Source organism: Psittacula echo, assembly GCF_963264785.1.
Source record: "Psittacula echo genome assembly, chromosome: Z".
NCBI lineage: Eukaryota > Metazoa > Chordata > Aves > Psittaciformes > Psittacidae > Psittacula > Psittacula echo.
In genome coordinates, this window is record NC_137742.1 from 90,600,491 (window position 1) to 90,618,940 (window position 18,450).

Consider the following 18,450-nt stretch of genomic DNA (forward strand, 5'->3'; position numbering starts at 1 on the left):
CTATCCATAATAGTAATAACAGTAAACTAAAAATGATGACATTAAAGTCTCAAACTAGCCTACTTCTTCTAGTCTTAATGAATACACTTACATTGCAAAAACCAGTGCCCACCAGTGCAACTTGGTGGAACACCAGATATTCCCAGACTCACAACCATAGCTAACGTAGTACAGTGTATCTCAGGAGATGTTTCAAGGCCTAATCCTTCTCTCAGCAGAGTTGATGAAGAATTAGTGGACTTCAACAGTAAACGAATTTGACACACATATACTCATATAAACATATACAGTCATTTCTAATTCTCAGCATTAAAAAGAAGTGCATTTTGTATTAACCTTCAGAGAACTATACTACAAAGTACTACAGGAGAAAAAGAAACTTCTAATATTTAAAAACATACAAATATGTTCCTAAAAGCTTATTTTAATATAATACTCTTTAAGAGGCAGAGAAGGAAAAAAATAACAATCAGGCCAGTGATACGTGTCCAAGGTCTCTTCCACTTTCTACTTCTTTTTGCCTTGCCTTCACCTTTTGCATACCCATTGTGCAGAGGCACATGTGAAAGTAGCCTACTACAACACTAGCAGTGCAAGGTGGGAACATGCTCTTCTCCTTACAGCCAGCAAAGGACCCACACTTGGATCTTCAAGGAAAAGCCTCTGGATGGTGGCAAAGTCCATGTAGCATCAAAAGCTGCTGCAAGTTTATTGCTTCTTTTTTTTTTTTTTTTTTTTGCCTTTTTTTCCCCCTTATAAATTACTCCTCCTTTTGATGTCTATTCTTGCTCTTAAAAAAATACACACATCAGGTTAAGATGAAAACTGCCCACACGACAAGTTTGTGTTTACAAGCTTAAGAGCAAGTTTCGCTTGAACACAGGTCAATGCCTCTTTAAGAAAACATCACATACCAAAAAAATCACACATGGTTAGAACACATCACGAGCAGAGAGGAATTGTGGACTCAGTCTGTCAGGCACCAAGCCAGCCTGAGAAGTCCTTTGAAGTTAGAAAAACATCCTTTGGTCAGAGCACATTTGTGAAACCGTGGGACAGGCGCTTTAAACAACATTCACTCCGAGATCACCTGCGGTGTGCCAGTGGATTGGCGCCTGTGTAACTTCAACAACGTAACCCTTTATACTCCACAGAGATCACTCCAAAATCTGTCCTATCAATAGCACACAGTCAAAATCCTGCGTGGCAAAACGTGTACCATTTCACCCTCTCTACAGCACAGGCAGACAGTTCAAATAGGCATGTGAAGAGTGGGTAAAGTCTGCCATCACTAGAACTTGGTCAACAGAAGAAAAGGCGTGCTACCTAACCAGAGCAGCGTGGCCACTGGAGGAAGGCATCACCCTGCAAGAATGGCCACTGCAAACCAGCATGGCACAAAACTTACAATATACTTTGGTGTACAGCTGGGTACAACACAAAATACTCACTGTCAGTCACCACCACCACAAGAAAGGCTCTTGTCTGTGGATGGCTAAGTCTGGGCAACACACACTTCCCTCCCTTCCCCCCATATTTACAGGCAGACGAGACTGAATACCAGAAGACTGCTTTTTCAGCTGAGTTACTTCCCTCCGCCCAGTTCTGCTGTTAGCTATTAGCACCCAGACCGCTGGCATTAGTAAGTTGTGCCAACACAATTTAAAGCCAAATCCTACCCCTGATCTGGCATGTGTCTCAGAATGGCACGCCTTTCAGAACAGAGTCTCTGTGCCTATTTCTAACTGAAGGCAGAACTGGTTATCCATGCCTGATACTACTGGATTTTGGCATTTAACAGTAGCTTTTGACCAGACCCCATGGCTACTAAAAGTGTCAAAGGAGGAAGCCTCACCCTGTCTTTGGATAGGGCTCCTGCTGATAGTAGGAGAAACTCTGACTATACAGTAGCCCAGGACTCTTTCCTTGCTAAAAACATAGCCTTAAATGCATGACATTAGCACTTTTCTTGTCTAACCATTCTGACCCACTGTATTTGACAAGCTTTCCTATTTTCCCCAGTGGTGGTGAAATTCTCATTTTTTGAGGAGACCAGGACTGTCAGTGTCACCATCAGAAACACACCAAGGAGAGTCAGATTACTGTCGCTGAGCTAATAAAGGACATCACAATCCTTTTGCTACTCCCACAGGACATTACCCGCAGTCTGTTATTCATTTACTGACAAATCTAGGGGGCTTCTCACTGCAGAGCCTTTGGTTTCTGTCTTTCCAAAATGGGGAAAACCAGAAGTGACCATAAGGTTAAGGATAAATTGTTTTAGCAGAGGTTTCTTCTGTGTTTAAACAGCAAATGTATGTTCATTGACTAAGCACAGACAGTGCTTAGTCTAGCTGGTGCCCCCTGGATAACAGCAAATGTCCAAGAACACAGAGCTACTTCAATGTGCCTTACCTTTGACTTTTATCACAGTTCTCACAAAACTTGATTTCATTCTTTTTTTTTTTCTAAATTACATTAAAGATAAAGAAAAAAATCAAACAGCACATGTGGAAAAGTGTGCCGTGGTAAGGCTGATGACCAAATTCCAGCAAAGTCCACGTGGCATCAATGGATACAATACTTCCTTTCTAAATGCTGATTGCTGGTTGGTATATTTTCTGTTCTGTTACACGTCATGATGTTTTAATCCATGAATGGCTGCCTCTCAAAGAAAAGCTCTGTACAATAGCTTAGGCAGGAAGAGATCATTTACTTCTTTATGCTGTGCATTAGGCTAGAGTTAAAGATTTTGTATGTTTCCTACCAGTCATAAATAAATGATTAAAAACAGCTTTAAACAAAAAAGAATGAGACTGTGGTGCAATACTTTAACAAACCAACCTAATTAGATAAAAAACACCTTCATACAATAAAAATGTGGTATTTTAATGGGTATTAAGTAATGCTGTGGGAATAGCCTCTCTCAAAATATGCTTCATAAACCTATCTGCAAAATTACATTGCTAATTTAAGTGGCAGTACAACTGGGAAAAACTTTTGTGAACCTGTCATAAAATGATCAGATAAACTGCATCTGTAGAGGAAAACACACTGCCATTCCACCAGCAATGTAGCTGCTAGATAAAAAGACACTTATACTCACCACTTGAACCTTCCCTCATCTTCCACTGAAGAGGCAGAGAACCCAGTACAAAACCACTGAAAGCAATGAGAGGTTTCCCCTGTATTACTAAAGGACTTTTACATCAAAACACAACAGGGAAATATTGCAGAATTTTTCAAGATGATAAAACCAGATTCATATAACTGGACAGAGTTAGCTAGAAATATACCTTTAAAAGTAACTTACGGTGTTCTGAAGAACTCCTTTTACATACACATCAGGAACAAGGCCTTGCATATAAGCCTTGCATAAATAAAAATGGCTTTAACTGAGATAACCTATGAAGTTTATCCTCAACATAAAATTAAATATTCAGGATGGCTAAATGAGGCACAGTTTTTCCATGGGAAAAATATCAAAGTGTTATTTATTTTCCTGTAAGTACTTGTTTTGAAAAGCCTTTCCTCCCCACCTGGGCTTCGGCTAAAAGCCACAATCTACATTTAAACAGTGTGTATGCTTTAGAAACTATCAACCATCTTTTTTTGAAGCAGGAGCATATGAAATTATTTGATCCACTTTTCATAGAGAAAGTCTAGGGCTGACCATAAAGAAATAGGCAGGCTCCCAGTATAAACTTACCAGGATTACATCAAAGACCTTCCTCTAGGATCAGACGATTGATTTCTTCAATGCTTTTTAGAATTTCTTCCAGAATATTTTGGGTTATTGCCCTGAACCCTTGCTCAGCTGGAATGACAGATACTCTGCTGGACTATGATGTTCTCTCTTTATAGGGGAATGAGTGTCTGTAGTATAAACACACATATGCTACGTGAACATAGAGATTTGGAAAGTTCACACTCAAAATTATTATTTATTGTTTCAAACAGTAGTTTATTAGAGAAACACTGATACAGGCTTAACCACAGCATCTTATGCAATACAGAGACTGCTTGTTATTCTGGGAGCTCAGGACTGGTGCATTATGTGCAGACAAAACACCCATTCCTCCAAACAGGCATCTGTTCTTTATATGCATTTAATGCGTAAGGCTTAGCTTTACGTGCCACCTTCTTTGCCTAACTCTCTTGAAACTAACTATCCTGAAATAGTAAAATATTTTTAAGATAGGACAAGAAACGGTTTAGTTCTTACCTACCACTATCAAACCTTTGGGGAATCAGATGGCAAACTACCTCTGAGGGCAATGCGACACACTACCCACCATTCTCCTTCCGCCCCCAAGACAAATCTGTCACCTCCATACCACTCATCTTTCAAATCAGAGTATGGATCAAAAGATCCAAGCCTGCTCCCAAATCCCATTTCTCCTGCAAGACAGTACTTTGTTCTGTCACTTCCCTACTGAGTCTATCCCCTTATTTTATGCCTCACAGCATGTACGGCTGCACCCCAAGATCAAACACCCATGCATGATTTTCTTTCACAGATCTTGAATCACAATGTTACGCTTTAATAGGAACCTCAATATACTTAATCCCTTTAAAGGTACCACATTAATTCCCTCAAATGCATTAAATTCCACCCTAATCACAAAACACAAAGTATTTCTCTAAATGGACAGTGCACAGACTGTTCTGACCATGTGCCAAACCATCTCTGAGCTAAAGCAACATACATTCTGCCTGCATTTGTTAGCTTGAAGTCCAAGGATACGTGGCTGAAAATTCCAGGCACTTTAAGAGATCTGTGCTGCAAATTTCGCTCAAAACATAACTGATCTCTTCCCACATTCTACGTGAGGATTCTCAAGAGATTCTTATTGCAAATATCATAAGGGACCAGTGCCACTGAGCCTGCATGTATAACCAAACTCATTAAAACCAAAAGCAAGACTGGTAAATGGCATTTTTCAAGGTATAAGCCGGAGACCTTTACACACTCAGCTTTATGAGCTTCAGAGTTCCACTGAATATTCAGATTGAGAAGGGTTATTGGAGCAAATTAACAAACTATCAGAGCTTTGACAAAAAGCAGAAAAAGTGCTTGCCTGATAAGTCTTGATCCCAAGTATTACATATTACCAACAAAGCCTTCAGATTTAAGGAACAACTACTTCTCATGCATTTGGCAAGGATTTCGGTTTGAACCAGGGAACCAGGGGGTCTTCCGTTATCCCTGGAGGGGTTGGTGTGGTAGGGTCTTTTAAGTGTATTTTAAGGATTTACTCCACCAAAAGCTTTATAGACTAAAACAATAGCAGCATTTATTGCCCTGTAATATACAATAGGCCACACCACACAAACAAACCCAGTGGTACTCAGTTTCACAGCTGGTACAGGACCTCCCAACAAGAGAATGCATCATTGCTCCCTTCCTGTAACAGATTCTGTATGATTAAATCAAAGTATTTCTCGCATACGATGGGCACACACCAGATCACATGAGACACACACCTATTAAGGAATCTGGCTGAACACATATTTGCAGATATAAGCCTGTGGGAATGCCAGCTGCCATGACAAACGAATGGTCTGGCCCTTCTTAAGCAGTGGACATGCTGTTATGTGACAGCAGTCCATTTGGAAGACGCTAACTGTACAGGACTTTCCAACTCGAACAAGGATGTCTCGCATGTTCTGACATGTCATCGCTATTCTGCAGATTCCAAGACAAAATATATGCTATATTGCTCTGATGACAATATATCCAGAAGTTTACAAAAAGCGAATGCACTGTACAGCAGTACTCCTTGCAGAACAACAAGAATAGCAATAGCTGAACCTACACAAGTCATTTCCCCTCTCTCTTAGATTACGCAGAAATAAAAATATCTGTGCCAGCACAGACCTTTCACCACAGCTAACACCACTGGCATTCCACCACTGCAAGACAAATGTCATGAGATATTCCAACACAAACATGCTTTGCTGGCTAAGAAATCAGACACAATGAAGACTTTGCATTTGGAACTTGGTTAATAACTCTTGAGTGGAATACAGTCCGACTCAGTCTCCCATAGCTGTAGTTACTCTGTAGGAGTAAATACAAGCTTAGTTTTGCTGCCAGTGTTGGCAGATATGACTAAATAAATTCACAGGGAAAGTCTATTTGACCATTTCTTCACAGTAATTTTTTGAACTAAAACTATACCTCATTTTCCATGAAGATATCTATAAATACCACAGTCTGAAAACTCCAAAGCATTCAGAGTAACTGGTATATTAACTAGAAAAGTGGTTTAGTTACAAAAAAATATTTCAAATACTTTGCATGTTTCAACATCTATCACTTACTTTCCAACCAGGTTTTGATGCTGACATTCACGAAGCAAAATCCATCCATAAGGATTTCTATAAAGGGCAACATCTGCAGCATGGGAAGCAATGCTCCATTTTGATTTAAATATCATCAACAAACAATTATTTCCCCAACTTTGGAAAAACTAACTCTTACAATATTTCAATACTCAAGAGAATACTTAAGAGACTTTTCTTTCCTCTGTACATAACACCATTCAGAAGAAACCATAAAAGTCAACTAAGATCTTCTGAAGGGTTTCTACAAATAGTCACTTACAGAGCTTCTCTTGGGTCTTATTACAGATCTCAGAAAATCTACAGAAAAACCTTCTGTTAATGAACGCTGCTGCAAAGAATAGTCCCATATGTTGACAATCAAGTGCTACAAATTTCCCATTTTTGTTACAACTGAACTTTAAGTGTAAAGCCTGGATTGCATTATTTACATTTAAGTCATTAAAGAACATACTGTTGTTACTTTTCATCCCATTTTACAGACGAAAATATACTCCATAACCAAGACCACCTCATTCAGAAGAATTAAGGTTTCACTAAACCAACAGACTGTGAGAAGTCCAAGAGACATAGTTTGTATTGCTTAGAGGAGAACTTCACCCAGCTACTACACAGAAGATGTGTCCTTCTTTCAAACATCAAACTAAGTAATGGGATGGGAGTAAGAGGGTTGGTAGAGATCAACAAACCCAAAAAAAAAAGTTCCTTTAATGAGTTTGTTTGCAGAAACTTCACGGGCCATTCAGCTTTCCAATCAACATGCCAAATTAAAAGTGCACCACATTAAATCTGAAACACCTATAAAACAAACCCTGATGAAACACAGACTGTCTTCCATCCACCTCCTCCATATGGCTCAAGCAAAGTCAACTTCTAATTTCATAACACAAAATATTTAATTTATGCTTTTCTTCATATGTCAATTTAACCTCTGGCACATAGTTTTGAAACCATGTAAGGATGCCTAACACTTTCCATATGGCAACTTAATTGTGGCTTTTAATTGCACCAACGGGTATCATTCAAGGATAATTCCCTTGGAATCTAGCTTTCTGCTACAGTATTGGCCAATTCACTAATCTCATCACCATGACACTAATACTTTCAGAGACTCTTTGATTGTTAATAGTCATAATTTTCCCAAACCAGAGCTGTCAAGATACACTATTTCCACCACTAATTAAATTATCTTGGTTTGTTGGCACCAAATTTCAACACTAAATAAGATTCTGATTCTCTTTCTTTCAATATTAAGTTTGGCCATTTCATTCTAAATGACATGCACAATATTTTTATGTATCAGCATACTTTTTTAGTCATATCAAGATCTAGCTCTGCTGAATCTCTTGTTTATTTTAATCGTGAAAGTCAATGCAAATAATTATCCATACAATACCAACATTAATGTACTTGAAAATATTTCGGTTTAAGAAATTACTTCAAGCAGTCAAACAAGACAGCACTCAAAGAAATTTTAATTGCTCTTGTCGCCATATCAGTAAGAAGGCAGTCTTTCAAATGTCATCTACCCAAGAGACGACCCCAAAGTAATGCTAGAATTAAGTCTTCCACTTCAACAGCCTTTAAACCACATTATATACATCCTACTAAAAAGTCTATTTCCTGTTTATTATTTTCATTTTGAATGAATGACCTACCCATCTGTGTCTTCCATAAGACTGTATTTTTATATGCACACACACACATGGTATTTAACAGTGGGGGATTGGGAAATGCTTTTTTCTTTTTCTTTTTAAATTTAAGAATGATCATGCTACAGAAGCAGTGAAGTTGACACTGGTGTAGTCTCCTCTTGGCCATGCAAGGAATGTCCATTAGTGTCATCGGCAGTTACAGGCACAGTACAAATGGAGAACAAGTCCCACCTCTGAAGCAGTGGTGTGCCTCAGTATTTCATACTGTATTATTCCCAGACCAGATACTCTAATTAATATCAATTAGGGTTGAACATGAGAATCACTAGCATCAAAGAGCCCAGCAGAAGTGGTAAGCTGAAGTCTCTTCTATTTTACCTAAAATGATTACTTTCAACTTGGCTCACCGTGAGCTGGTTTGAAATTTAATTAAAAATATGACATTTTTTACAATTCCAAGCACAGATCTCAAACACACGCACAAGAAACCAGTGAAATTTTTATGGCTTTGAAGATAAAAGTAAATTGAACTAAGCAAATGTCATATTTAATATTTTCAGCATAGCACTACTTCACAGTTAAACAAATAAATACATGAATACTTGCAAACAATGTTCAACTCCAAAAATAGTTTGTAAAAGTAAACACACAGAATAAAATTAAACTTAAGAATTATACAGGATAATCCATAGTGTCAGAAAACCTTTCTGGGCACAAGTTAACTCATTCATAAAGCAGCAAAAGAAGTGTATTCAATTGCTCTAACAGATTTACAGCCCCAGTGGTTTCAATTAGCTTTGAAACTAGAAGATGACTCTGGACCTCATACTTTTCATGGATGCAGCAGAATTCCTTTTTCCTTTAGTTCTGCCCGATGTGGAAGGCTACAGCCCAACCCTTAGCCTCCACAGTAACTAAAACCCTTAGAGCACAGCAGCCCCTGCTGGGCGGGTGGCAATGGTTTAATGAGCTAGACTCAGCCCAGAAGAGAAAGTCGTGTAGCACCAGAAGCATGTATTCCAGACACACTCCCTTTCCCCGGCTCATGCATTCACCCAACATACTATGAGAACATTCCCAGATGACTGATGCATTTGGCAATAGATGGACACTAATTGTTCTTCCAGTAAATTGGACACAGGAGACATGGATGGATGGGACACGACATGAAAAACACGTCAACTGAGGGAAGTGTTTTGACCAAGAAACTCTCAAAACTTCAGTTCAGGAGGAAAAAAGGTGGTGTATTCTTGAGCTCTCCTTGTGTCAAACACCCCTTGAGTGAGCTGATGTAAAGACCTCCCCTCCATGACTATCGTAAATCCAATTTTTCTAGAGAGGAACACATATGAAATGTTTTTGTTTTCCTGTATTAGTCACTCACTCCTCTTGTAAAATGCTACATGAATCTCCCTGAACTTCATTGTCATCTCCTCTGGTTGACTAACTTCAGCAAAATCATTCTGTGTCTCTGTTCTTGAGGAAAACAGCCTTCCTCTAGAACCAAAACAGAATTTTTGGCTTATACAGAGCAGCATAAGTCACATTTCACTATCACATTAAAGGTCTAGTCAAAATTATTCAAATCTTTTCAGTTTCAGATTTAAAAGCAACTGAATGCTCTCTTCTACCAAAAACAGGTATTTGGACCTGTACACTGGATTTTAGCAGATAAGATTCAATAAAACCACCATCAACAAAACTCTGGTTAAGGATCCCTAGGAGCAAATTATTTCTCAGACCATTATTCTTTTAAAACTCACTGGATGTTTCTCTGAATGCAGATATTTTCATCGGTGTTTGATCTAACTCTTTCTGCCGTAAGTCACAAGCTCAGCAATTAGGACCTATTTCAGGGCTAAAACCCATGTTTTAATGAGAAGCCAAATTTTCAGCTGTGACACAATAAAACTGCACCATTCTACAGAGCCCTGGAAGCTTATTGAACATTTTAGGAAGAATTTTGAAGAAGTAAGAGCCCTTGGTCAATTCAAGTGCACCAGTACTACAATACTGGGGAATACACAACTGTCCCATACAATCCCAAGTGACTAACCGTTACAAGTGACTGCTATTGCTACATCTTGAGGTGAACAAAGAGCCAAGATGTTAGGCTACAATTCTCTTTGTATCTTGGTATAATTATACAAGAGATCAAAGAGATCTCAGAAGAGAAACAGTCATGCAATCTCACAGCAAATAGCTGAGACTCCATAATCCTTGTCAAAAAGACTGTACATATGGCACATCTGGTTCCAATGTAGGATTAGAAATGCACCCTTCCATATTACAAAAAGAGCATATTTTAGAGGACCTTTAATGTAGCTGTCACTGTGTGCCTGTGACAGGATGACAATTAAACTAAGTCAATTAGCAAGCGATATATGCATGCAGATACTACCCAAATATATTAGGCAATAAATTTGTATTTTCAAACATTCAGCAACAGCTCTATTAGGATGACAGTAAAAAGGCTCATGGGAACACTGTTTTTAAACATACTTAAACCTATTTACATTATTATAATGTACTAAAACTTTAGACTAATTTTTAGTTAATGTCTTGCTAATTGCTGAGCTATCATGAGTAAAAGGACACCTTAAGAAGAGAAATACTGTCTCTCCAGCTGAGCATACCACAGAAATGAAAACTGAAGTTTTGTGAATAAAAAAGTATCTCCAACAAAGTTTTTTTTTCTTTCTTGTCAGAAAACAAACTGTATTTGTGGAAGAAAATACGTTTCACAAAGCTAAAGTCAGAGTTTTTTGCCTTTAACTCTTGTATTTTAAACCCATATTTAGTTTAGTGAGTTGAGCTTCTTTCGTAGAAAATGCGTATTTGAAAGGTAGAACGCAGCTAAAAAGCTTGACTTACAAAAATGGGGATAATGGAAAGAATTAAAAGCATCTGGGTTCACTCTTTGTATCATCACACATCTATGTACCACTGTTGATGAGACCTTCATTCTTTGGACACATTGTCTCCAAGTAAAGCACAATAAAAACCACTTTAACCAACCACACCTGCAAGTTGCACGTGAAGTATCAAACTCATCAAACACTTGCATCAATACCTTGCCCCCCCGTCTTACTTCTTCCAAACAACTTATCCTCTCCTAAATACAATACTGGTGGAAACTAATAAGTCATCATTATCGTTTCCCATATGCAACTTCTACACACTTAAACATCCAATACAATGAAGTATGCTCCACTTGCAAGATAGTTTTTCCTGAGACATGGAAAGTCCAGGCTTCTGACAATAAAACTGGTGGCTAACAAAGCAAAGAGCCTGCAGGAGGTTTGGTGGCCAGGCTCTGCTTGTGCTTTCAGAGCCACATTCCTTGCTGGGAAGCACAGATTCCAATCTCCCCATCTCTCAGGTTACTTTTCCACTGATGAAGCTCTCAGGGCTTGATTCAAAGCTCTCAGAAGTCAATGGAAGTCTTTCAGTAAACATCAATAAGCTCTGGATCATACTCTGAAACACTATGAGGACCATATCTAACAACTGTTAAGTCTGTTTACCTCCCATCATGCCTTCTTGTTTAAAGAGACAACATTTAAGAAGGGGGGGGGAGGGGGGAGTTCCTCCAGCTCAGCTTTACACGAAAAAGACCAGAGGCAAGAGGAAAGGTGGCCAGTGTGCTAACTGCCAGGACAAGCAACACGTGCAGCGACTCTTATGGAGAAAGCCTACCCCCCCTTATTAGGAAAGAGCAAATAAATAACAATACAGACTTCGGGAACTTCTCCTTTCCAGAATTCCTCTGCCAAAATGTCACAGCCGAACTTGTACACCGATCAAGATGCACAAGCTTGCGCACACTGGCAGGGTGCTGGGCTTTGCCCAAAGATTCTCTGTTTGTTCCTGTTTGTGAAGGGGTTTGTTCTAATCGTAGTGCGGACAGGTTCTCTTACTCCTCCGGCTTTTGTGCCAGCATCAAGTTTGCTCCGCACCTCCTAACTTTATCAAAGGACTGAAGGAAGCCTCCCACGGTGCAGCCCTCTGGAGCAGCACTGGGGCAGAGCAAACCCTGCTTTTGCACAACAGACCCTTGGGAGGCAGAGAGGGATGTAGAAAGAGGTTTTGGTTTTCCGCGTTTCAAAAAGGAGGGGCGGGGGGTGGGGGCAGCGAGGAAGCTGACATACCCTGGAGCTGGCGAGCCTGCACACAGCCCGGTGCTGACAGCCTTGCTGGAGTCCCGAGCTGCTGCCTCCGCTGCTGCTGCTGGCCCCGGAGTATTTCTGCTTCACCATCCAGTCCTCCAGCCCTCTGCGAGCCAGAGAGGCGTTCACCGCAAAACTATCACCTAGGAAAGAGGAGACAATGCCGCCGCTGAGCCGCCCGCAGAGCCCTCCCGGGCCCCGAGGCCACCGGCATCCCCCGGAGACGGGGCAGGAGCGCGCAAACCGCGGCGGAAAGTTGAGGGGACAGGGTAGGGGGCCGCGGGCAGGCACTCAGAGCAGGGGAATGCGTTCAAAGTTACTAGCAGTAAGGAGCCATCCCTACCTTCTGGACTTTCTCGGGGTTTACAAACGGCAGCTAGGCAGATCCAGAGGAAAGTGTGTGGGGGAAATAATAAAGGAAGATCATTAGACACCAGTATAAAATCACAGCAACAAACCGAGTAAAATCCGAATGAGGGGAAGGGGCTAAGAAAGCAGCAAGTGAAAGGAACTAACCATGTTTCGAGTGAAGTTTCCCCATCTCTCTGCATTGATCTGCAATTACGATTCATTTGACTGTTTTCAGTAAGGTCAGGTTGGCTTCTTGTTATTTTTGTAGATCTATAAAATCCCAGCGCGTTTAGAAATCCATGTGTTCCGCTTCCCCTGCTCAGGCATACGCGAGATGAGAGCTGGGCTCCTCTCCTGCAGCACGGTCCGGCGTTCCCCGCTCCGCTCCAGTCTTCCTCCTCTCTCCTCTCTTTCCCAAAGACAGAGGCGGTTACAAAAGACCTTACTTCACCCACCGGGGAACATGATTGACACCTCATTGAGATTAGACCACTTGCAGGCAGCCTCCGCCTTCCCATTGGGCCGCGGCGGCAGATGAAAGGGGCGAGGGAGCCTTCTGGAGGCTCAAAAAAAAAAAAAAAAAAAAAAAAAAAAAAAAAAAAGAGAAAGAGAAAAGAAAAAGGAGCAACCAGAGAGCGTTTCACTTCCAGCCAGGCACGGCCGGCGGAGCCGGCCCGCTCTGCTCCCCCCGCAGCTCCGCAGGGTGCACACAATGAGCCGCGCTGTCCCCGTTGCCCCGCGCCGCTAGCGACCCCCGGTCCTGTCCGGGGCAGCGCCGCCCTCCGCGGACTCCCGTGGAACCCCGGCGGGCAGCTGGCACTGCGCGGTGCAAAGGGGTTCCCCCGCCCTGCGCAGGCTCTGGCTCGCAGGCGCCGCTCGCCTGGCGGGGTGCAGGAGGGAGCCGGGCCCCCGCGCTGCTCGCCAACCGGCCCCGTCACCCCGGCACTGGGGACGCGGTGCCGGGGTGCTCCTGACCCGCTCGAGTCCCTCCTTGGCAGTATCTGGACCGCAAAGGAAACCAGCATGTCTGGTAAAGCAGTTGTGCGGTTGACTTAGTCTGCAAACTGTGTTTTACGGGCATCCCTGTGCGCAGAAGGGATCCTACTGAGTCCCTGTTAATGCCAAAACGGAGTTCTCGGGGTCAGATTCAGAACCCTTTCTCTGTGACTCACAGCGCTGGCAGCAGCGAGACAAAATCTCTTATCAGCATTGTTATAATAAGTGGCCTGGTTTCGGATAGGATAAAGCCAATTTTCTTGCTTGAGTTTAAACCACGACGACAATGATGATGATGATGATGATCCATCATCATCAATGATAATGATAATAATAACAAGGATGATAATAATAATAATATCTTAAAATAACCTCCCTTTCTCCTCCAGTCTATGGATGATATATTTTTTACGTATAGAATAAACTAAATGGAAACTTGCTGTTTCATAAAGACAATTCTTACAGTCATCAAACATTTTCTTTCTTCCTCTGGCTGGTCATTATTTTTCTGTTTATGAAAATCATAAAGATTTTCATCTTGAGATCCTTGTAGTTCAACTAGGAGAGATAAAAGGCAGTGCATAGTAGAGTCAGAACAAGAAAAAAATGAAGGCTTCTGAGAATTTTCCTGAAGAAACTACTAGTCAAACTATACAGCGATTGACCCAGATGGGCCTGGTCCAAAAACTTCAAGGCCACATCTGTGCTTTCAAATCCATATGTTTCAAGCGCGAGGAGGAAGGAGTTAGACTTGGGAGCGCATCTGAAAGAAAGATTCAAAGCATATGTAGTAACACTTCTGCAGGGAATTGGGATGGGGAGAGGAGGGTGAGGCTTGGAGCACAGTTTTAGAAGGAATTCCAAAGCACATGGCTGTGGTGAAGGGCGGGTATGGAGCGGCTGCAGCACAGCCACTCAAAAGCCATTAAATGAACCATTTAAAGCCAAATTGGTCTTTGGATGACTGCAATGTCGTTTCTCACATTATTTCAACTATTTATCTGTCTAGCAAAGAAAACACTTGTGTTGTGAAATGCAGCCATTGCAACAGCATCAATTGCTTGTCAAAGAGCTAATCATGAGCCTTTTGTGAATCTCTTTTTAAATGTATTTTAATAATTTATTTGGCGCATTTTTATGTTGTATATTTAAAGTGGCATATTTGTTCCTTTGAAGATTGACTCTTGTTTTGGGGAGACAGAAGGGAAGAAAGAGACTTAGATGAAGCAGACTCCTTGGGGCATGAGCCTCACCTAGGCTGTGAAAACTTGTAAAAACTCTCATGCATATGAAGAAATTTGAAATTGTAACACCCCTTTTATTTTCTCCTCAGCTTACCCTTTTTTAATTTCTTTGGCAAATGTTTTATTTGGAATATCACTTATCTTCACTGTTTATGAGAGAGAACACCATAGAGGAAGTGCCCCCAATGGTATGGATTTATTAAGTGATTTTGTGATGTGGTGTCCCCATCATTCAGCTCTTGGGAACAGAATGAGATCTTAGGAATGTCATGAGTTCAGCTGCTCTGAGACAGTGACTGGGAGAAGAAGCCCCCGCTTTCACAACAGATTACAGAGGTCCACTTGTGTCCCCATTACAGAGATGAAGGGACTTGCATTTGTAACACAGTCCCTGTTGTGCAGCTCTGCTTGCCCATATGCAACATTTGTTAGAGTTTAAAGCAAGCCCTTTTTAATTACAGCCAGTGACGTACTCTGCAAACCAAGATTTGCACAGGAGAGGCGAACTGACTAAAGAAGCCCAAATGTAAGCAACTGACCTACATACAATGGGATTCAGGGTTACAATGCTTGGGCTTAGGAGTTACACAAATACAGGCTGGCTACATTATGGTGAGTTGGAATCACAACAGCAGCCATTTCTTTTTCTGGCAGAGAGTTTTAGCTACTAAGAAAGGGCCAAATCTTGAGATTCTTAGCGTGGTTTTCAGTTGATTTCAGGAGGATTAAGCATGGTTTGGCAACTGGTCAGGGACCTCAGGATGTGACTCTGTAGAATCATAATGATCCCCAAAACTACAGGGACCTCAGGGGACACAAAGCCTTTTTTTCACCCTTCCATGGAGCCAGAAGTGTGTTAAGTAGTGACGTCTAGTAAAATATCAGGGTAAAGTACACCATTCATAAAACTGTACTAATGGTTAAAGGGTCTCTAATTCAACCCAGTGACCCCAGTGAAAGCCATGACGTACAGTATTATTCATTGCCCTTTCATTAGTGCTGACTACACTCTACATTTTCAGAGGATGAGAAAGCCTTTTGAACCTTGATTATTATAAACTAGTGGATGATAGGAAATAAATATATCCTATCCAAGGGACAAGTGAATAAGACCACTCTGGGAATTAATTTTCAACATTCAATAGCATAGCAAAATTAATGACAATACCTGGCGATAGCAAGAGTTATATCATTAGATTATCAGTTAGATTGAGAAGAACCCTCTGTGTACTGAAGTTTGTTCTGATGTCCAGAAGAGTCGAGTACTCCTATGTGGTCATATAAGCCAAACCAACACATGTTTGATTCTGTGTTTGCATATTAGCTGTAGAAGAGCAGGCAAAAATACGTGCTAGCCTAGTGTATGATGAAGTAAGAGAGCATTGAAAAAGTGCAATTCAACGTGTACCTAAAGACAACCAAACACAGTAAAATGATGTGTGAAAGCGCAGGTGCTAAAACCAGTTGTTTAGATGCCAGTGTAGAAACACCACACTAAACTGCACACTAATGGTGGACCTGGCTTTAGACTGGTAGATGTAGTCAGAGATTACATAAGACACAGACCTACAAATGTAGCCTGTTATGGCAAGCATAAATAGGTGATGGGATTCACCAGCCCCTTACGCACACTCAAAAGTCTGTACAGACGGAGAAAGCCTAGCCCTGCACAGCACACCAGCCAAGTGGCAGAACCACTAGAGCCCAAGGCAGAGTGGGGCTATGCTTGGTGCCCAGGACAAGGCATCAGTGGTACACCCCCTCTACCATGCTGCTGTATCTTGTCTGTAGGAGCAAAGGGAAGAGGGCAAATAAGCATGATGGATGAAAGAATCACACTGATTTCCCTGTGTGGGTAATGGGTAAGTGGCAAGAAACTGCTTTCTCATTTTTCAGCTTTATCTCCTTTCTTTTCTTCCCCTCTCCTGCCATGTTCTTATCCAGCTGAAGATTAGAAAAGTCTGGAATTGGCCTCCTAAGGTCTCATATGGGTGTTGTTCTTGTCCACCTGGAAGTGACATACAGGTCATGCTAGACCACCGCCACCAGAAGTGAGGGTTGAACTGTGCTTTTTAAAGTGGAAAAAAAACCCCAAACATGTAATTATCAAAAAACAGTGCACACAGAGGCAGTGAAATGCAAACTGTGGTGCTCCTCCTCTGCAGCAAACAATCTATGTCTATGTTTTACAAAAGTGTTTTAAGAAAAGGCTGCTCAGTTGTGAAAGGAAACACATATAATTGCATGTTTTCAAAGATGTTCTGGTGCTCTCAGCACCATTGTCAGAGACAACCTCAAATGTATCTAAGCTCTTAAGATTTCCAGGATTCAGCTAATAGAGATGTTGAACCACATCCCTCTCAAAATCTCAGAGGGTCACAAACCACATTCAGCCTCCATTTCAGCTGCTTTCTAATCAATCCCCTTTTACTCCACCAATAAGTAATTGCCCACAGCAATGATACCTCTTTAACAATTGCTTCAATTACTACCCAGTATTTGGGGTCATAATCCTGCTCCTACAGGTGTAATCAATCTTTTTAATAACATTTAGATTTTGGTTTGGTGACCATATGAGCGTTTCGATTTTTCACTCCCAACACATGCAAATGGGATGCCTCTCATGAGACACCGTTTCAGCTCTTGGGTCTTTGTCTTTGGTACCTATGCTCTTGGCAGTTTTTTCAGCACTTTTGCCTCAGGCATATTTGCAGTCTGGCATGTCAGCACCCACTAGCTTTAGCAACTTTGCAGCCTTGGCTTATTGTCTCAAAGCTTTGGCATGAGTCTGCACTGTGGCATCCTTTCAACTCCAAACCTACTCGCTGCACAGGTTTTCTTTGTTGTTTTTTTGGTTGGTTTTTGGGGGTTTTTTTTTGGGATGTCAGCAACTGCCCTGACCCTAGAGGGGAAGAAAGACTGATCAGCAAGTTCAAACAGTGCCTGTGCAGCAGAAAGATATCTATCACAAATGAGCGCATTCAGTACATCACTTGCCCTGCTGTGTAAGCACGCCAGATATTGCACATGCTCAGGTACCATGAGAAATTTTTTCCAGGCCTTCTTCAAGATTACCTCTATGCTTCTTAAAGGCTGTGACGATCTGCTGGAGAAAACCTTGGCAAACTTCATAGTCCTGCACTGTTAAAACTCTATATTTCCATACTCTAGTGCATGTAGTTTCCATCATTAAATATTTTCTCTTTCACCTCTCTTCAAAACCGAGAAATCTCATCACAAAGAGATACCTGTTGGGTTTAAGAGTTGGTAGTTTAGACTGACAAGTGCTGATTCAGCAGATTCCCTGCTTCCCACCCAGGAGACAGCTAGGTGTCCTCCATGCTGCCTCCGTTAAAATACTCCTGTTTAGGTTGTATCACATTTCACAGGGAAATGAATCTAAAAAGTCTTATAATGGAAGAATCCATAATGATGAGGATGTAGGCTCAGGATAGGTTAATCTTTGTTCTCACCATCTATTACTCTGAAAGTCCACATTACCAACTGCCTTCAGTGAAGGCCTGAGTTTTGGTGCAGCTGCAAGACTTCTCTGTTAGAAAAGCTTTGTTGTGGTGAACTGCCAGTTGTCACCTGTTGTGTCTTTCTTGCAACTCCTCTCCCAAAGGACTTCTCATAGCCAGCTCAATAATCCAGGCTTCAGCTCATCAGAAAAGTGGAAAGGTGAAA

The 18,450-nt window shown here is 41.3% G+C and overlaps 1 protein-coding gene across 1 annotated transcript in view; it reads right to left on the bottom strand.

Moving 5' to 3' along the window:
* Positions 1–12,713, bottom strand: part of NKD1 (NKD inhibitor of WNT signaling pathway 1) — a gene marked incomplete at both ends in the record, with an annotated part of 112,210 nt that extends 99,497 nt beyond the window's left edge. The window contains 3 exons of the mRNA XM_080638145.1: positions 12,155–12,315; positions 12,516–12,548; positions 12,689–12,713. Of these exons, the coding sequence (XP_080494271.1) occupies positions 12,155–12,315; positions 12,516–12,548; positions 12,689–12,713 (219 nt within the window). The remainder of the gene's footprint in view (positions 1–12,154; positions 12,316–12,515; positions 12,549–12,688) is intronic.
* Between the last annotated feature and the right edge of the window lie 5,737 nt (positions 12,714–18,450).